This window comes from Rhinoderma darwinii, assembly GCF_050947455.1.
Source record: "Rhinoderma darwinii isolate aRhiDar2 chromosome 3 unlocalized genomic scaffold, aRhiDar2.hap1 SUPER_3_unloc_3, whole genome shotgun sequence".
Taxonomy (NCBI): Eukaryota; Metazoa; Chordata; class Amphibia; order Anura; family Rhinodermatidae; genus Rhinoderma; species Rhinoderma darwinii.
This window is the reverse complement of record NW_027461746.1, coordinates 274,707-296,778: the sequence shown is the minus strand read 5'-3', so window position 1 is coordinate 296,778 and position 22,072 is coordinate 274,707. Positions and strand designations below refer to the sequence as shown.

The 22,072-nt window shown below is 43.2% G+C and overlaps 1 protein-coding gene across 1 annotated transcript in view; it reads right to left on the bottom strand.

Annotated features, from left to right (window-relative positions):
• The window catches only part of ACAP1 (ArfGAP with coiled-coil, ankyrin repeat and PH domains 1), an 89,206-nt gene extending 74,056 nt beyond the window's left edge, over nucleotides 1-15,150 (bottom strand). The window contains exons 1-3 of the mRNA XM_075847381.1: nucleotides 15,137-15,150; nucleotides 14,898-14,955; nucleotides 14,137-14,256 (exon numbers count right to left, since the gene is read on the bottom strand). Of these exons, the coding sequence (XP_075703496.1) occupies nucleotides 14,137-14,256; nucleotides 14,898-14,955; nucleotides 15,137-15,150 (192 nt within the window). The remainder of the gene's footprint in view (nucleotides 1-14,136; nucleotides 14,257-14,897; nucleotides 14,956-15,136) is intronic.
• Nucleotides 15,151-22,072: the final 6,922 nt, after the last annotated feature.

The following is a 22,072-nucleotide window of genomic DNA, read 5'->3' as shown; positions in this document are numbered from 1 at the left end:
AAGATGGGATTAATAGCACTATTTCTATTTTTGCAGATGACACCAAGCTATGTAATAAAGTTCAGACTATGGAAGATGTTCATGAATTACAGGCAGATTTAAACAAACTAAGTGTTTGGGCGTCCACTTGGCAGATGAAGTTTAATGTAGATAAATGTAAAGTTATGCACCTGGGTACCAACAACCTGCATGCATCATATGTCCTAGGGGAGCTACACTGGGGGAGTCACTTGTTGAGAAGGATCTGGATGTAATAATCTGCAAGCATCATACGTCCAAGGGGGAACTACACTGGGAGTAATAATCTGCAGCATCATATGTCCTAGGGGGAGCTACACTGGGAGTAATAATCTGCAGCATAATATGTCCTAGGGGGAGCTACACTGGGAGTAATAATCTGCAGCATCATATGTCCTAGGGGAGCTACACTGGGAGTAATAATCTGCAGCATCATATGTCCTAGAGGAGCTACACTGGGGGAGTCACTTGTTGAGAAGAATCTGGGTGTAATAATCTGAATGCATCATATGTCCTAGGGGGAGCTACACTGGGGGAGTCACTTGTTGAGAAGGATCTTGGTGTAATAATCTGCAGCATCATATGTCCTAGGGGGAGCTACACTGGGGGAGTCACTTGTTGAGAAGGATCTGGATGTAATAATCTGCAAGCATCATATGTCCTAGGGGGCGCTACACTGGGGGAGTCACTTGTTGAGAAGGATCTGGGTGTTCTTGTAAATCATAAACTCAATAACAGCATGCAGTGTCAATCAGCTGCTTCAAAGGCCAGCAGGATATTGTCGTGTATTAAAAGAGGCCTGGACTCGCGAGACAGGGATGTAATATTACCACTTTACAAAGCATTAGTGAGGCCTCATCTAGAATATGCAGTCCAGTTCTGGGCTCCAGTTCATAGAAAGGAGGAAAAATACAAAGAAGAGCAACGAAGCTAATTAGGGGCGCGGAGAATCTAAGTTATGAGGAAAGATTAAAAGAATTAAACCTATTTAGCCTTGAGAAAAGACGACTAAGGGGGGACATGATTAACTTATATAAATATATGAATGGCGCATACAAAAAATATGGTGAAATCCTGTTCCATGTAAAACCCCCTCAAAAAACAAGGGGGCACTCCCTCCGTCTGGAAAAAGAAAGGTTCAACCTGCAGAGGCGACAAGTCTTCTTTACTGTAAGAGCGGTGAATCTATGGAATAGCCGAGCGCAGGAGCCATCACAGCAGGGACAGGAGAGGCTGCAAAAAAGGGTTAGATAATTTCCTAGAACAAAAAAGTATTAGCTCCTGTGTGTAGAGGTTTTTTCCTTCCCTTTTCCCTTCCCTTGGTTGAACTTGATGGACATGTGTCTTTTTTCAGCCGTACTAACTATGTAACTATGTATGTAACTATGTACTGGGCTTGGTTCTGGAGATGTATATAAGTACTGGGCTCGGTTCTGGTGCTTTATATATGTATGAGCTTTGTTCTGGTGCTGTATATATGTACTGAGCTTGGTTCCGGTGCTGTATATATGTATGAGCTTTGTTCTGGTGCTGTATATATGTACTGGGCTCGGTTCTAGGGATGTATTTATGTATTGAGCTTTGTTCTGGTGATGTATATATGTACTGGTCTTGGTTGTGGTGCTGTATATATGTACTGAGCTTGGTTCTGGTGCTGTCTATATGTATGAGCTTTGTTCTTGTGCTGTGTATATGTACTGAGCTTTGTTCCGGTGCTGTATATATGTACTGAGTGTAGTGTCCGTCGTCGCTGACCACAAACTCCTTCCATCCAGTCGACGCTCTTCTCTCAAGAGATGTTTGCACATACGGCCATCCTGCTCCACAGTGACCACCAGGGTGCACTCACGAGCGCAGTCCAGACTTGAGAAGCCAGAGCGCAAGCATGTTGATGATTGAGCTAATTGGTCCAGAGCACCCTGGGCTATAAGAAGGTCCCAGCCCCATCCTCCCACGCCTGAGCTTTGTTGTTGTATTCCTAGTCTGTCTTGCATATAGTCCCTAGTGTTTCCTGCTCCCAGTGTTTCCTGTTCCTGTATCCTGATCTAGTGCCGTGCTGAGCTGTAGTCGTGCTGTGCTGTATACCACGCCTGTCCTGCTTCTCCACGCCTGAGCTTTGTTGTTGTATTCCTAGTCTGTCTTGCATATAGTCCCTAGTGTTTCCTGCTCCCAGTGTTTCCTGTTCCTGTATCCCGATCTAGTGCCGTGCGGAGCTGTAGTCGTGCTGTGCTGTATACCACGCCTGTCCTGCTTCTCCACGCCTGAGCTTTGTTGTTGTATTCCTAGTCTGTCTTGCATATGGCCCCCTAGTGTTTCCTGCTCCCAGTGTTCCCTGTTCCTGTATCCTGTATCCTGATCTAGTGCCGTGCTGAGCTGTAGTCGTGCTGTGCTGTATACCATGCCTGTCCTGCTTCTCCACGCCTGAGCTTTGTTGTTGTATTCCTAGTCTGTCTTGCATATGGCCCCCTAGTGTTTCCTGCTCCCAGTGTTCCCTGTTCCTGTATCCTGATCTAGTGCCGTGCTGAGCTGTAGTCGTGCTGTGCTGTATACCACGCCTGTCCTGCTTCTCCACGCCTGAGCTTTGTTGTTGTATTCCTAGTCTGTCTTGCATATGGCCCCCTAGTGTTTCCTGCTCCCAGTGTTTCCTGTTCCTGTATCCTGATCTAGTGTCGTGCTGAGCTGTAGCCGTGCTGTGCTGTATACCACGCCTGTCCTGCTTCTCCACGCCTGAGCTTTGTTGTTGTATTCCTAGTCTGTCTTGCATATGGCCCCCTAGTGTTTCCTGCTCCCAGTGTTTCCTGTTCCTGTATCCTGATCTAGTGTCGTGCTGAGCTGTAGTCGTGCTGTGCTGTATACCACGCCTGTCCTGCTTCTCCACGCCTGAGCTTTGTTGTTGTATTCCTAGTCTGTCTTGCATATAGTCCCTAGTGTTTCCTGCTCCCAGTGTTTCCTGTTCCTGTATCCTGATCTAGTGCCGTGCTGAGCTGTAGTCGTGCTGTGCTGTATACCACGCCTGTCCTGCTTCTCCACGCCTGAGCTTTGTTGTCGTATTCCTAGTCTGTCTTGCATATGGCCCCCTAGTGTTTCCTGCTCCCAGTGTTCCCTGTTCCTGTATCCTGATCTAGTGTCGTACTGAGCTGTAGCCGTGCTGTGCTGTATACCACGCCTGTCCTGCTTCTCCACGCCTGAGCTTTGTTGTTGTATTCCTAGTCTGTCTTGCATATGGCCCCCTAGTGTTTCCTGCTCCCAGTGTTTCCTGTTCCTGTATCCTGATCTAGTGTCGTGCTGAGCTGTAGCCGTGCTGTGCTGTATACCACGCCTGTCCTGCTTCTCCACGCCTGAGCTTTGTTGTTGTATTCCTAGTCTGTCTTGCATATAGTCCCTAGTGTTTCCTGCTCCCAGTGTTCCCTGTTCCTGTATCCTGATCTAGTGCTGTGCTGAGCTGTAGTCGTGCTGTGCTGTATACCACGCCTGTCCTGCTTCTCCACGCCTGAGCTTTGTTGTTGTATTCCTAGTCTGTCTTGCATATGGCCCCCTAGTGTTTCCTGCTCCCAGTGTTCCTGTATCCTGTATCCTGATCTAGTGCCGTGCTGAGCTGTAGTCGTGCTGTGCTGTATACCATGCCTGTCCTGCTTCTCCACGCCTGAGCTTTGTTGTTGTATTCCTAGTCTGTCTTGCATATGGCCCCCTAGTGTTTCCTGCTCCCAGTGTTCCCTGTTCCTGTATCCTGATCTAGTGCCGTGCTGAGCTGTAGTCGTGCTGTGCTGTATACCACGCCTGTCCTGCTTCTCCACGCCTGAGCTTTGTTGTCGTATTCCTAGTCTGTCTTGCATATGGCCCCCTAGTGTTTCCTGCTCCCAGTGTTCCCTGTTCCTGTATCCTGATCTAGTGTCGTGCTGAGCTGTAGCCGTGCTGTATACCACGTCTACCTGTTGCCTAGTTCCTGCCAAGCCTGCCCTGCTACTGTCCGAGCTGCCACAGGTACCCTATATGAACTATAGACTTTGACCTGCGTCATGTTGGCCAGCTGCCAGACCGCCAAGACGGTACGGCCCAGTGGGTCCACAGACCCTTCGTGACAGTAAGCTCAGGCCATGGACCCCGCTGGTCGATCCAAGACCATGACGACGTCACAGGAGATGCGGGCGGATTTGCTGGACCTCCGGTCTCGACAGGACCAACTCCTCCAGGCTTTGAACATTCTCGCACGTCGGCAGGAGGCACGAGCTGCCGTTCCTCCTCCTACACCTCCTGGCAGTGTTGATACTCAGACTACACCTGTGGAACTATATAAAAGGGGGAGCTGTGTGGCACTATACACTAGGGGGAGCGGTGTGGCACTATACACTAGGGGGAGATGTGTGGTACTATACACAAAGGGGAGATGTGTGGCACTATACACAAGGGGGAGCTGTGTGGCACTATACACTAGGGGGAGCTGTGTGGCACTATACACTAGGGGGAGCGGTGTGGCACTATACACTAGGGGGAGCGGTGTGGCACTATATACAAGGGGCAGCTGTGTGGCACTTTACACTAGAGGGGGCTGTGTGGCACTATACACAAGGGGGAGCGGTGTGGCACTATATACAAGGGGGGAGCTGTCTGGCACTATACACTACAGCGGCTGTGTGGCACTATATACACATGGGGGAGCTGTGTGGCACTATATACAAGGAGGAGCTGTGTGGCACTATACGCTAGGGGGGCTGTGTGGCACTATATACAAGGGGGGGCTGTGTGGCACTATACACAAGGGGGGCTGTGTGCCACTATACACAAGAGGGAGCTGTGTGGCACTATATACAAGGGGGGGCTGTGTGGCACTATATACAAGGGGGGGCTGTTTGGCACTAATCACATTGGGGCTGTGTGGCACTATACACAAGGGGGGGCTGTATGGCACTATACACAAGGGGGGGCTGTATGGCACTATACACAAGGGGGGCTGTATGGCACTATACACAAGGGGGCTGTGTGGCACTATACACAAGGGGGGCTGTATGGCACTATACACAAGGGGGGCTGTATGGCACTATACACAAGGGGGGGGCTGTATGGCACTATACACAAGGGGGGCTGTATGGCACGGTCTACAAGGGGGAGCTGTGTGCCACTTTACACTAGGGAGGGCTGTGTGGCACTATACACATGGGGGAGCAGTGTGGCACTATATACAAGGGGGAGCGGTGTGGCACTATATACAAGGGGGATCTGTCTGGCATTACATACAAGGAGGAGCTGTGTGGCACTATACACTAGGGGGGCTGTGTGGCACTATACACAAGGGGGCTGTGTGGCACTATACACAACGAGGGGCTGTATGGCACTATACACAACGGGGGGGCTGTATGGCACTATACACAAGGGGGGCTGTATGGCACTATCTACACGTGGGGTGTGACACTGTCTACAGGGGGGCTGTATGGCACATTCTATAGGGGGGGGCACTATCTATAAGGGGGGCTGCATGTGGCACCTGGGGGGGGGCTCAGTCTTTCCTAGTTACGCCCCTGATTCATATGGATGAAAAATGATCCGTTTTTTTGCGGACGCATATCTGCCGCACGTGTGAACGAGGTCTTAGGCTGGGTTCACACGAGCACATTAACGTCCGTAATGGACGGACGTATTTCGGCCGCAAGTCCCGGACCGAACACAGTGCAGGGAGCCGGGCTCCTAGCATCATAATTATGTACGACGCTAGGAGTCCCTGCCTCTCTGCAGGACAACTGTCCCGTACTGTAATCATGTTTTCAGTACGGGACAGTAGTTCCACGGAGAGGCCGGGACTTGCAGCCGAAATACGTTCCGTCCATTACGGACATAACATGGTCGTGTGAACGAGGCCTTAGTGTGACATTGTTTATTTGGGGTTTTAGAACATTACATTGGATTGACAGGTCTACTGTTGGAGTTGACTTTATTTCAGGCGTGCGGTCGGGATAGTCGCGTGGTCTCGGGGGTTTTGACCACGTAACGAGGCGTTTTTGGATCCTGTAATGTTAAAGTAACTTTTTTATTTGCCGTTTTGGTAAAATAGCGGTTACGGCAATATACTGCTGGAGTAGACTTTAGTGTTATAGCAACATTAGATTTTTAATCCCGGACTGTTGGACTGGACTATTGTATTCAGGGGTTTGAAATATAACAAGGTTAAGATAGTAAACAGTTGGGGTAGACTTTATTTTACGTCGTGCAACAAAACAATAGTTACGGTTGTTGTACTGTTGGAGTAGACTTATGTTGGGGTTTTGCGACAATTTATTTCTGATTTTGAAACATGACATTGGGTAAAATACGTCAACTGTTGGAGTATATTTTATTTCATTTGTGGTCATGGAAAAATAGCTACTTATTTGATCCTGTACTGTTGGAGTAGACTTTATTTTCTGCTTTGAAATAGAACAGTGGTTAGGGTCATATACTGTTGGAGTAGACTTTATTTTATTTGGAGTAATGGTAACATATATTCCATCCTGTACTGTTGGAGTAGACTTTATTTTATTTGGAGTAATGGTAACATATATTGCATCCTGTACTGTTGGAGTAGACTTTGTTTTATTTGGAGTAATGGTAACATATGTTGCATCCTGTACTGTTGGAGTAGACTTTATTTTATTTGCAGTAATGGTAACATATGTTGCATCCTATACTGTTGGAGTAGACTTTATTTTATTTGGAGTAATGGTAACATATGTTGCATCCTGTACTGTTGGAGTAGACTTTATTTTATTTGGAGTAATGGTAACATATATTCCATCCTGTACTGTTGGAGTAGACTTTATTTTATTTGGTGTAATGGTAACATATATTGCATCCTGTACTGTTGGAGTAGACTTTATTTTATTTGGAGTAATGGTAACATATATTGCATCCTGTACTGTTGGAGTAGACTTTGTTTTATTTGGAGTAATGGTAACATATGTTGCATCCTGTACTGTTGGAGTAGACTTTATTTTATTTGGAGTAATGGTAACATATGTTGCATCCTGTACTGTTGGAGTAGACTTTATTTTATTTGGAGTAATGGTAACATATATTGCATCCTGTACTGTTGGAGTAGACTTTATTTTATTTGGAGTAATGGTAACATATGTTGCATCCTATACTGTTGGAGTAGACTTTATTTTATTTGCAGTAATGGTAACATATATTGCATCCTATACTGTTGGAGTAGACTTTATTTTATTTGGAGTAATGGTAACATATGTTGCATCCTGTACTGTTGGAGTAGACTTTATTTTATTTGGAGTAATGGTAACATATATTCCATCATGTACTGTTGGAGTAGACTTTATTTTATTTGGAGTAATGGTAACATATATTGCATCCTGTACTGTTGGAGTAGACTTTATTTTATTTGGAGTAATGGTAACATATATTGCATCCTGTACTGTTGGAGTAGACTTTATTTTATTTGGAGTAATGGTAACATATATTGCATCCTGTACTGCTGGAGTAGACTTTATTTTATTTGGAGTAATGGTAACATATATTGCATCCTGTACTGTTGGAGTAGACTTTATTTTATTTGGAGTAATGGTAACATATATTGCATCCTGTACTGTTGGAGTAGACTTTATTTTATTTGGAGTAATGGTAACATATGTTGCATCCTATACTGTTGGAGTAGACTTTATTTTATTTGCAGTAATGGTAACATATATTGCATCCTATACTGTTGGAGTAGACTTTATTTTATTTGGAGTAATGGTAACATATGTTGCATCCTGTACTGTTGGAGTAGACTTTATTTTATTTGGAGTAATGGTAACATATATTCCATCATGTACTGTTGGAGTAGACTTTATTTTATTTGGAGTAATGGTAACATATATTGCATCCTGTACTGTTGGAGTAGACTTTATTTTATTTGGAGTAATGGTAACATATATTGCATCCTGTACTGTTGGAGTAGACTTTATTTTATTTGGAGTAATGGTAACATATATTGCATCCTGTACTGCTGGAGTAGACTTTATTTTATTTGGAGTAATGGTAACATATATTGCATCCTGTACTGTTGGAGTAGACTTTATTTTATTTGGAGTAATGGTAACATATATTGCATCCTGTACTGCTGGAGTAGACTTTATTTTATTTGGAGTAATGGTAACATATATTGCATCCTGTACTGTTGGAGTAGACTTTATTTTATTTGGAGTAATGGTAACATATATTCCATCCTGTACTGTTGGAGTAGACTTTATTTTATTTGGAGTAATGGTAACATATATTGCATCCTGTACTGTTGGAGTAAACTTTATTTTATTTGGAGTAATGGTAACATATATTGCATCCTGTACTGCTGGAGTAGACTTTATTTTATTTGGAGTAATGGTAACATATATTGCATCCTGTACTGTTGGAGTAGACTTTATTTTATTTGGAGTAATGGTAACATATATTGCATCCTGTACTGTTGGAGTAGACTTTATTTTATTTGGAGTAATGGTAACATATATTGCATCCTGTACTGTTGGAGTAGACTTTATTTTATTTGGAGTAATGGTAACATATATTCCATCCTGTACTGTTGGAGTAGACTTTATTTTATTTGGAGTAATGGTAACATATATTCCATCCTGTACTGCTGGAGTAGACTTTATTTTATTTGGAGTAATGGTAACATATGTTGCATCCTATACTGTTGGAGTAGACTTTATTTTATTTGGAGTAATGGTAACATATATTGCATCCTGTACTGTTGGAGTAGACTTTATTTTATTTGGTGTAATGGTAACATATGTTGCATCCTATACTGTTGGAGTGGACTTTATTTTATTTGCAGTAATGGTAACATATATTGCATCCTGTACTGTTGGAGTAGACTTTATTTTATTTGGAGTAATGGTAACATATATTGCATCCTGTACTGTTGGAGTAGACTTTATTTTATTTGGAGTAATGGTAACATATATTCCATCCTGTACTGTTGGAGTAGACTTTATTTTATTTGGAGTAATGGTAACATATATTCCATCCTGTACTGTTGGAGTAAACTTTATTTTATTTGCAGTAATGGTAACATATATTGCATCCTGTACTGTTGGAGTAGACTTTATTTTATTTGGAGTAATGGTAACATATATTCCATCCTGTACTGTTGGAGTAGACTTTATTTTATTTGGAGTAATGGTAACATATATTCCATCCTGTACTGTTGGAGTAGACTTTATTTTATTTGCAGTAATGGTAACATATATTCCATCCTGTACTGTTGGAGTAAACTTTATTTTATTTGGAGTAATGGTAACATATGTTGCATCCTATACTGTTGGAGTGGACTTTATTTTATTTGCAGTAATGGTAACATATATTGCATCCTGTACTGTTGGAGTAGACTTTATTTTATTTGGAGTAATGGTAACATATGTTGCATCCTATACTGTTGGAGTGGACTTTATTTTATTTGCAGTAATGGTAACATATATTGCATCCTGTACTGTTGGAGTAGACTTTATTTTATTTGGAGTAATGGTAACATATATTGCATCCTGTACTGTTGGAGTAGACTTTATTTTATTTGGAGTAATGGTAACATATATTGCATCCTGTACTGTTGGAGTAGACTTTATTTTATTTGGAGTAATGGTAACATATATTCCATCCTGTACTGTTGGAGTAAACTTTATTTTATTTGGAGTAATGGTAACATATATTCCATCCTGTACTGTTGGAGTAGACTTTATTTTATTTGGAGTAATGGTAACATATGTTGCATCCTATACTGTTGGAGTGGACTTTATTTTATTTGCAGTAATGGTAACATATATTGCATCCTGTACTGTTGGAGTAGACTTTATTTTATTTGGAGTAATGGTAACATATATTGCATCCTGTACTGTTGGAGTAGACTTTATTTTATTTGGAGTAATGGTAACATATATTGCATCCTGTACTGTTGGAGTAGACTTTATTTTATTTGGAGTAATGGTAACATATATTCCATCCTGTACTGTTGGAGTAGACTTTATTTTATTTGGAGTAATGGTAACATATATTCCATCCTGTACTGTTGGAGTAGACTTTATTTTATTTGGAGTAATGGTAACATATATTCCATCCTGTACTGTTGGAGTAAACTTTATTTTATTTGCAGTAATGGTAACATATATTGCATCCTGTACTGTTGGAGTAGACTTTATTTTATTTGGAGTAATGGTAACATATATTCCATCCTGTACTGTTGGAGTAGACTTTATTTTATTTGGAGTAATGGTAACATATATTCCATCCTGTACTGTTGGAGTAGACTTTATTTTATTTGCAGTAATGGTAACATATATTGCATCCTGTACTGTTGGAGTAGACTTTATTTTATTTGGAGTAATGGTAACATATGTTGCATCCTGTACTGTTGGAGTAGAGTAGTCGAGTATTTACTTTGTGTTGTGTAATATTTCAGTGGTTAGGGTAATATACTGTTGGAGTGGACTTTATTTATCCAAGGCCATGAGAGGGAACATTATTTTGGAATTATTTATTCTCCGAGTGAAATCGATTTGTTTTGTTCTATAAGAACAAACCCACCGTCATGTACTGGTAGAGTTGACCTCAGTCCTGTAGGATTTTTACAGGGGATCCCCTACTGATGAAATTGCCTTCTGTGGGGTTACAATGAGTAATAGTCATTTACTGGTGGAGTAGACTTTCTTTTACTTGTTGTTGCACTTCATTCTGGCGTTATGAGGAGGTAACTATCTAAACTCGTGCTTTGTACTGTTGGAGTGTCATGTACTGTTGGAGTGTCATGTACTGTTGGAGTGTCATGTACTGTTGCAGTGTCATGTACTGTTGCAGTGTCATGTACTGTTGGAGTGTCATGTACTGTTTGAGTGTCATGTACTGTTGGAGTGTCATGTACTGTTGCAGTGTCATGTACTGTTGCAGTGTCATGTACTGTTGGAGTGTCATGTACTGTTGGAGTGTCATGTACTGTTGCAGTGTCATGTACTGTTGCAGTGTCATGTACTGTTGGAGTGTCATGTACTGTTGGAGTGTCATGTACTTTTGGAGTGTCATGTACTGTTGCAGTGTCATGTACTGTTGGATAAAGGAAAGATGAGTAGAAAGTCGCAGTGTCGTTTGTGGTATCGGCGCCAGGCACAGAAGTACGAGGGATCTGAGGTGTCCTCAATGATAATCTCTTAATAGAACGACAACGCGTTTCTGGACCGGTCCCTTCGTCAGGTCGGGTCTGTTCACACAGAGTTTTTTGCACAGTGGTTTGACCAAAACGCGTCAAGGTGTTTTTTCCAGTTTCTGACTGATCGAAATGGGGTTTTGGAGGTGGAAACCGCCTCAAGATAGGTCATGTCGCTTCTTTTTACTGCAACACGGTTTCTCCGCTCGCGCTAAAAAAACTTGTCCGCTTCCCGTTGAAATTAATGGGAGGCATTTTCGGGCGGTTTTTGACGAGTTTTGCGGAGCGGATTCCGCATCCAAACACTCTGTGTGAACAGATTTTCCTCTCCCTGCACGCCGATTCTCGCTGCGTTTTTCGCCCGTGGCCATTGAAGTCAATGGGAGGTCAGAGGCGTAAACGCCTGAAGATAGGGCATGTCCCTTCTTTCACCCGCGAGGTGGTTTTAAATCCTCACTACTCAAGAAGGGTTTTTACCAGTTACCGTTTTTTTCTCAAACTACCATTTACCACTGGACCCTTTGGATCCAGATCGGAACCCGGACTGCAGCGATATTATAAAACGCGCTTTCAAGGATGTTGTGCTCCTATCACAACCAACCAGGTCAGCAGCACTGATCCCCTATCTGAGGCCGCTTTACTATATTATTTGGTGGCCGGTGCTGGTTTTTCTCCTCTACTGTCCAGTGCTGTGACCGTTACTGCAGAGACCCCCTCGTGTTGGTGATGGAGCTGTCTGGAGACGCCATGTTTTAGAAGCTGATTATTGGGGTTTGATCTGTGGTTATTGATCCTTGTCCTGAGGGGCTGTTGGTTCTACCTATATATTGGAGGCCACATGTCCATTCCAATAGGTATACGACGTAATCCGAAGCGCGGCTCATGAATTGCTTTATCGGGAAGGTTTCTTTGGTGGTGTTACAGGTTGTTGTGGTCTTTCTATGGCTTATGGTGTCGCAGCATCGGCGCCTGGCCGTGTTACAGCTATACAAGCCAAACAATAGAAAAGGGAGGGATCCTCCAGCTCACCACTTGCTGGGTCTTATTCAGACTGCGCTCGGATCCTCGCACGGCCAGCGACAACGATTGCAGGAAAAAAAGAGAGACAGTTGATCCATCGCTGGTGGTATGTAAACGGAATCGGGGTTGCAATTTTATTGATATACAACTTTAAAATGCTCAAAGTGCAAAAAATCATGCCATGATTAAGGAGACAGGAGGTGTGTGAAACGCGTAGGCGAAGGATCAATGCGATTCACGCCTTTTTTGCACTTTGATCATTTTAAAGTTGTATATCAATGAAATTGGAACCCCGATCCCATTTACATATCATCAGCACTGGATCAAAGTTCTCGCTTTTTCCCTGCAATCTATAAGCGCCCACTATTTTTGGCATGAAACATGTGGCGGATTTTGTGGTGATTTATTTTAATCGACCCGGTGCCACCATATTTTTTTTATACTACGTCCTTTTCTATAGGTGAAACCTGGTCTCTCGGGTATATGATCATTTTCAGGACCGAGTCACTCCATAAGATGTTCCAGTGTTTCTCCAGGATGGTCCTCAAGGTGTCACTGTTGGAGTCAGTGATGAAGTTGTGTTTGCGTCTATTACTTTGTGAGATGTTTGTTCCGGTTTGTACAATAAGGTTTTTTGTGTGGTGATAAAGGAGGACAGATCTGCTGATCGTTTGATCTGTTTTGGATAGTCCTTTTCCTCGAACCTTGTCTTCAGTATATTTGCTTGATGACCATAAATTTTATTGGAGCTACAGTTCTTTTTGATCCTTTTGAATTGGTTGTTGGGTAGATTAGTGAGCCACGGATTGAAGTGGGCACAAGAAAATTCAATATAACTATTGGCGTCCACATCTTTACAATGTGTCATGGTGGTGATTCTCCCTTGGTTGATATTAATGGTGAGGTCCAGATAGTCCATCTTACTACTGGAGAGGTCCATAGTGAATATCAAACCCCAGTCGTTATTATTGAGGGATTGTACAAATTCTAGAGCCTCACTTTCTGTCCCATCCCATAGGATGAATAAATCATCTATGAATCTCCAAAGTTGGGAGCAAATCGGCCCCCATTGCGGTGCCTCTTGGATCCGTTTATAGATTTTTTTTTTATTGACAGAGAAAATGTTATGTTTTAGAATAAATTTGATGGATTCAGTGATGAGATAGATTTGGGCGGATTTGAATGTGCCTACATTGGACAGTATGCGGTTTATTGCATCGATACCTTTGGAGTGAGGAAGGATTGAGTACAATGATGTCACATCCAAGGTCAATAGTTTACAATTGGAGGGGATATTGAGTGGATCTCATTCTTTCAGGAGCGGATTTGAGTCTTTGAGGTACGAGGGAAGGTCAAGTACAGAAGGTTGTAGGTGAAGATCTATATAACGTGATAAAGTGGAGGTAAGGTCTACTGTTGGAGTGGACCTATGCTCGTCCGAATATGGACACAAAAAAATATTCTAGAAATATATACTGTTGGCGTCGAACGTATGGATGGAGCGGATCCCTATTTATCTGGATCTATTGGATTAAACCATGTTGTACTGTTGGAGCGGATCCTTATTTATCTGGATCTGTTAACTGATAACTATTTTGAACTGTTGGAGCGGACTTTGTTTCTTTGTGGTTATAATATCATATTTCAGATTATCTCCTGCTGATTTGGAGGTTTTAACAATCTAAAAATATATGATCATTAGTCTATCAATATTTTAGAGCTTTGTACTGTTGTAGTGGACTTTAGTTCTGTGGGATTTTAGAAGTGGGTGCACTGTGGTTTCCTGTATTGTGCTGCATCTCGTCATCGCATTGAGATTCTGAGATACTAAACTCTATGACACGGACCTCCCTGACATCAGTTATGGGCAGGAGACACCTCAAGGTCATGGCAGCAGAGGACCTTTAATGGCGGGTGAGACACCGGTCACATGGGAGGGGTGCACTTACCTTCAACATGGAGTCTTCCTGCGAATGAAAGGATAATTCCCGCAGAGCGCAGACAAACTGGCGGTTGGAAGAGCAGTACTGCCGCCCGCCATCTACGGTGTGAGCACTGAGTTTAACCAGCTGTAGACAGAGAAGAGAAAGAAGTGTGAGCTCCTGGGCCCAGAACATTGCATGGCATCCTGTCTAATAAACCTGAGTCCCACCCAATCGCTGGTCGCGCTACGGCCGTCACATTGTAAAGTTCTGACAGATGTAGTGGGGGGGGGTCTCATGGTGTTGAGATGTTTCTGTTGACGGAGCCACAAAATATTTCAGGGACAAAACTGTTGGAGCCGGAAACATTTGGAGGAAAGTCTCACAAAACGCGGCCACGTTCCAACCGCCTTCATGGACAGACACCGGACATCTGCTCTAATGATTGGGAAGACCCAGGGTCCGGTCCCTGCGCCTAACCTGGGGGTCACATGACTTATCCGCAAAAACAGCAACCAGTCAATTATAAAACGAGATAAAAAGGAGCCCAGGAACATTCCCGTTACAATGACCATGGGGAGGAGCGATGCGGAGACGAGGCCCCACCACAATATGGCCCATCATCCAAGAGACTCATCCACAAGAAGCTTCCATATTATCCAGCGTTACCAGAACAGGAGACGGAAGAATCAGAAAACAAAGACTTGGTGCTGACCCGAGGAAAAGGAACAAGATGTCGTCTTCTCCGGTGTCCCCAACCCTACAAGTCCGCCCGAACCAACACTGACCTTCTCCAGCCGACTTTCCAGATCGAAAACTTCTGACTCCACCATCTCCATGGCCGCCCTGAAAGACAAGATCACAAAAAAAATCCATGAGCAGAATAAGGTCGGTGACATCATCATCATCATCCACTCATCCTCATAATCCACTCATCATCATCCTCATCACCGACTCATCCTAATCATCTACCTACCCTCATCATCTACTCATCCACATCATCTACTTATCTTCATCCTCATCTCACCATCCTCTAGTCATCCTCATCTACTCATCCTCATCATCTACTCATCATCATCTACTCATCCACTCATCCTCATCATCATCTACCCATCCTCATCTACTCATCATCTACTCATCTTCATCCTCATCATCTACTCATCCTCACCATCATCTACTCATCCTCATCACCATCTACTCAGCCTCACCATCTACTCCTCCTCATCATCATCTACTCATCCTCACCATCATCTACTCATCCTCACCATCATCTACTCATCCTTACCATCATCTACTCGTCCTCATCATCTATTCGTCCTCATCATCTACTCGTCCACCTCATCATCTACTCATCCTCCTCCTCATCTACTCATCCTCCTCCTCATCCTCACCATCATCTACTCATCCTCACCATCATCTACTCATCCTCACCATCATCTACTCATCCTCACCATCATCTACTCATCCTCACCATCATCTACTCATTCTCACCATCATCTACTCATCCTCACCATCATCTACTCATCCTCACCATCATCTACTCATCCTCACCACCATCTACTCATCCTCATCACCATCTACTCATCCTCATCATCTACTCATACTCATCATCTACTCATCCTCACCATCTACTCATCCTCACCATCTACTCATCCTCACCATCTACTCATCCTCATCATCATCTAATCATACTCACCATCATCTACTCATCCTCACCATCATCTACTCATCATCATCTACTCATCCTCATCTACTCATCATCATCAACTCATCCTCATCTACTCATCCATACCATCATCTACTCATCTTCATCCTCATCCTCACCATCATCTACTCATCCTCATCATCTACTCATCCTTACCATCATCTACTCATCTTCATCCTTACCATCATCTACTCATCTTCATCCACATCCTCACCATCATCTACTCATCCTCTTCATCTAATCGTCCTCATCATCTACTCATCCTCATCATCTACTCATCAGTACCATCATCTACTCATCCTCACCATCATCTACTCATCTTCATCCACTCATCCTCACCATCATCTACTCATACTCCTTATCCTTACCATCATCTACTCATCCTCACCATCATCTACTCATCCACTCATCCTCATCATCTACTCATCCTCATCTACTCATCATCAACATCATCTACTTATCCTCACCATCTACATCATCTACTCATCCTCATCATCTCCTCATCCTCATCGTCTCCTCATCGTCTCCTCATCCTCACCATCCTCACCATCATCTACTCATCCTCACCATCATCTACTCATCCTCACCATCATCTACTCATCCTCATCATCGCCTCCTCCTCCTCATCATCATCTACTCATCCTCAACATATACTCATCCTCACCATCATCTACTCATCCGCATCATCATCTACTCATCTTCATCATCTACTCATTCACATCATCTACTCATGTACTCGATACTCATGTACTCGTCCTCATCTCCTCATCCTCATCATCTACTCATCTTCATCCTCATCCTCACCATCATCATCTACTCATCCTCATCATCTACTCATCCTCACCATCATCTACTCATCCTCACCATCATCCTCAGCATCATCTACTCATCCTCACCATCATCTACTCATCCTCATCACCATCTACTCAGCCTCACCATCTACTCCTCCTCATCATCATCTACTCATCCTCACCATCATCTACTCATCCTCACCATCATCTACTCATCCTCACCATCATCTACTCGTCCTCATCATCTATTCGTCCTCATCATCTACTCATCCTCCTCCTCATCTACTCATCCTCACCATCATCTACTCATCCTCACCATCATCTACTCATCCTCACCATCATCTACTCATCCTCACCATCATCTACTCATCCTCACCATCATCTACTCATCCTCACCATCATCTACTCATCCTCACCATCATCCACTCATCCTCACCATCATCTACTCATCCTCACCATCATCTACTCATCCTCACCATCATCTACTCATCCTCATCACCATCTACTCATCCTCATCATTTACTCATCCTCATCATCATCTACTCATCCTCATCATCATCTACTCATCCTCATCCACTCATCCTCACCATCATCTACTCATCCTCCTCATCATCTACTCATCCTCATCATCTCCTCATCATCTACTCATCCTCCTCGTCATCTACTCATCCTCATCATCTCCTCATAATCATCATCTCCTCATCCTCATCATCTCCTCATCCTCATCTCCTCATCCTCATCATCTTCTCATCCTCATCATCTACTCATCCTCCTCATCATCTACTCATCCTCCTCCTCATCTACTTATCCTCACCATCATCTACTCATCCTCACCATCATCTACTCATCATCATCATCTACTCATCCTCATCATCCTCTACTCATCCTCCTCTACTCATCCTCACCATCTACTCATCCTCACCATCATCTACTCATCCTCATCTACTCATCCTCACCATCTACTCATCCTCACCATCATCTACTCATCCTCATCATCATCTACTCATCCTCCTCTACTCATCCTTACCATCATCTACTCATCTTCATCCTCATCCTCACCATCATCTACTCATCCTCATCATCTACTCATCCTCATCATCATCTACTCATCCTCCTCTACTCATCCTTACCATCATCTACTCATCTTCATCCTCACCATAATGTACTCATCCTCATCATCTACTCATCCTCATCATCTACTCATCCTTACCATCATCTACTCATCTTCATCCTCCTCTACTCATCCTCATCATCTACTCATCCTCATCATCTACTCATCCTCACCATCATCTACTCATCCTCACCATCTACTCATCCTCCTCATCATCTACTCATCCTCCTCCTCATCTACTCATCCTCATCATCTCCTCATCATCTACTCATCCTCCTCGTCATCTACTCATCCTCACCATCATCTACTCATCCTCATCATCTACTCATCCGCCTCATCATCTCCTCATCCTCATCATCTACTCATCCTCCTCATCATCTACTCATCCTCCTCCTCATCTACTCATCCTCATCATCTCCTCATCATCTACTCATCCTCCTCGTCATCTACTCATCCTCACCATCATCTACTCATCATCTACTCATCCTCCTCATCATCTACTCATCCTCACCATCATCTACTCATCCTCACCATCATCTACTCATCCTCATCATCTCCTCATCCTCATCATCTACTTATCCTCCTCATCATCTACTCATCCTCCTCCTCATCTACTTATCCTCACCATCATCTACTCATCCTCACCATAATCTACTCGTCATCATCATCATCTACTCATCCTCATCATCCTCAACCACTCATCCTCGTCATCATCATCTACTCATCCTCACCATCTACTCATCCTCACCATCATCTACTCATCCTCATCACCATCTACTCATCCTCCTCTACTCATCCTCACCATCATCTACTCATCCTCCTTATCCTTACCATCATCTACTCATCATCACCATCATCTACTCATCCTCATCCACATAATCTACTCATCCTCATCTACTCATGATCAACATCATCTACTTATTCTCACCATCTACATCATCTACTCATCCTCATCATCTCCTCATCCTCATCGTCTCCTCATCCTCATCGTCTCCTCATCCTCATCGTCTCCTCATCCTCATCGTCTCCTCATCCTCATCGTCTCCTCATCCTCATCGTCTCCTCATCGTCTCCTCATCCTCACCATCCTCACCATCATCTACTCATCCTCACCATCATCTACTCATCCTCACCATCATCTACTCATCCTCATCATCGCCTCCTCCTCCTCATCATCATCATCTACTCATCCTCAACATCTACTCATCATCATCTATTCATCTTCACCCTCGTCTACTCATCCTTACCATCATCTACTCATTTCATCCTCATCCTCACCATCATCTACTCATCCTCACCATCATCTACTCATCCTCACCATCATCTCCTCATCATCATCTCATCCTCTACTCATCCTCGTCTACTCATCCTCACCATCATCTACTCATCCGCATCATCATCTACTCATCTTCATCATCTACTCATGCACTCATCCTCATCTACTCATCATCCTCATCATCTACTCATCTTCATCCTCATCCTCACCATCATCATCTACTCATCCTCATCATCTACTCATCCTCACCATCATCCTCAGCATCATTTACTCATCCTCACCATCATCTACTCATCCTCACCATCATCTACTCATCCTCACCATCATCTACTCATCCTCACCATCATCTACTCATCCTCACCATCATCTACTCATCCTCACCATCATCCACTCATCCTCACCATCATCCACTCATCCTCACCATCATCTACTCATCCTCACCATCATCTACTCATCCTCACCATCATCTACTCATCCTCATCATCTACTCATCCTCATCATCATCTACTCATCCTCATCATCATCTACTCATCCTCATCATCATCTACTCATCCTCATCCACTCATCCTCACCATCATCTACTCATCCTCACCATCATCTACTCATCCTCCTCATCATCTACTCATCCTCCTCATCATCTACTCATCCCCCTCATCATCTACTCATCCTCCTCATCATCTACTCATCCTCATCATCTCCTCATCATCTCCTCATCCTCCTCGTCATCTACTCATCCTCACCATCATCTACTCATCCTCACCATCATCTACTCATCCTCATCATCTCCTCATCCTCATCATCTCCTCATCCTCATCATCATCATCATCTACTCATCCTCCTCATCATCTACTCATCCTCCTCCTCCTCATCTACTCATCATCACCATCATCTACTCATCCTCACCATCATCTACTCATCCTCACCATCATCTACTCATCATCATCATCATCTACTCATCCTCATCATCCTCAGCCATTCATCCTCGTCATCATCATCTACTCATCCTCACCATCTACTCATCCTCACCATCATCTACTCATCCTCATCATCATCTACTCATCCTCCTCTACTCATCCTTACCATCATCTACTCATCTTCATCCTCATCCTCACCATCATCTCTTTCTGAGCTTGGTGGTTTAAGTGGCTTGTGAACTAAGTGGAGTTCTAAAACCGGATTGTGTTGCTGTACTTCTGTATTGTGTTGCTGTATTTCTGTGTTGGTGAATCTGTTTTGATTGCTAGCAAATAGAAGATAGCAAAAACTCACACAATTTAAAAAAAAAAATTTGTACATTTTTTTTTTTTTTTTCCCTTGCAGATTCGTTCCAGCTGAACAGCTGACGAGGGGGAAGGGGTTAACTGGACACAGGTGGTATAAATTAGTCAGCAGACCTCATTTTGAGCTTGCTCTTTCTGAGCTTGGTGGTTTAAGTGGCTTGTGAACTAAGTGGAGTTCTAAAACCGGATTGTGTTGCTGTACTTCTGTATTGTGTTGCTGTATTTCTGTGTTGGTGAATCTGTTTTGATTGCTAGCAAATAGAAGATAGCAAAAACTCACACAATTTAAAAAAAAAATTTGTAAATTTTTTTTTTTTTTTTCCCTTGCAGTTTCGTTCCAGCTGAACAGCTGACGAGGGGGAAGGGGTTAACTGGACACAGGTGGTATAAATTAGTCAGCAGACCTCATTTTGAGCTTGCTCTTTCTGAGCTTGGTGGTTTAAGTGGCTTGTGAACTAAGTGGAGTTCTAAAACCGGATTGTGTTGCTGTACTTCTGTATTGTGTTGCTGTATTTCTGTGTTGGTGAATCTGTTTTGATTGCTAGCAAATAGAAGATAGCAAAAACTCACACAATTTAAAAAAAAAATTTGTAAATTTTTTTTTTTTTTTTCCCTTGCAGTTTCGTTCCAGCTGAACAGCTGACGAGGGGGAAGGGGTTAACTGGACACAGGTGGTATAAATTAGTCAGCAGACCTCATTTTGAGCTTGCTCTTTCTGAGCTTGGTGGTTTAAGTGGCTTGTGAACTAAGTGGAGTTCTAAAACCGGATTGTGTTGCTGTACTTCTGTATTGTGTTGCTGTATTTCTGTGTTGGTGAATCTGTTTTGATTGCTAGCAAATAGAAGATAGCAAAAACTCACACAATTTAAAAAAAAATTTGTAAATTTTTTTTTTTTTTTCCCTTGCAGTTTCGTTCCAGCTGAACAGCTGACGAGGGGGAAGGGGTTAACTGGACACAGGTGGTATAAATTAGTCAGCAGACCTCATTTTGAGCTTGCTCTTTCTGAGCTTGGTGGTTTAAGTGGCTTGTGAACTAAGTGGAGTTCTAAAACCGGATTGTGTTGCTGTACTTCTGTATTGTGTTGCTGTATTTCTGTGTTGGTGAATCTGTTTTGATTGCTAGCAAATAGAAGATAGCAAAAACTCACACAATTTAAAAAAAAAATTTGTAAATTTTTTTTTTTTTTTCCCTTGCAGTTTCGTTCCAGCTGAACAGCTGACGAGGGGGAAGGGGTTAACTGGACACAGGTGGTATAAATTAGTCAGCAGACCTCATTTTGAGCTTGCTCTTTCTGAGCTTGGTGGTTTAAGTGGCTTGTGAACTAAGTGGAGTTCTAAAACCGGAGTTGAAAAGAGGAGTTGAAGCCCCAGTAAGTACTCTTCTTTTTCTTTGACAATTGTTCGCTGTTTTGTTGTAACTTGGATAATGGATAGCAAGATTGGAGGTTTTCTTCAGTGCACAGTTTGTCATATGTATACACGACTGGAGCCGGAGTTCCAGGGTGAATATCTCTGTGGCAGATGTGAGCATGTTGTTCACCTGGAAGCTCGTATTAGAGATCTGGAGGAGCAGAATGCAACACTGAGGAGGATAGACAATTTTGAGCGGAGCTTGCTGCTCACAGAGCATGCAGTTAGTGGGTTAGAACTGGAGGGTGAAGACATGGGTGAGCAGGATCAGGTAAGTAGCTGGGTTAATGTAGTTAGGGGCAGTAGAAAGGGGTCAAAGACAAGGAAGGCCGATCCGGTTTCTGGTATTCCAAGCAAAATTGCCAGGTTGGGTGATGATGCGAGGGTGTC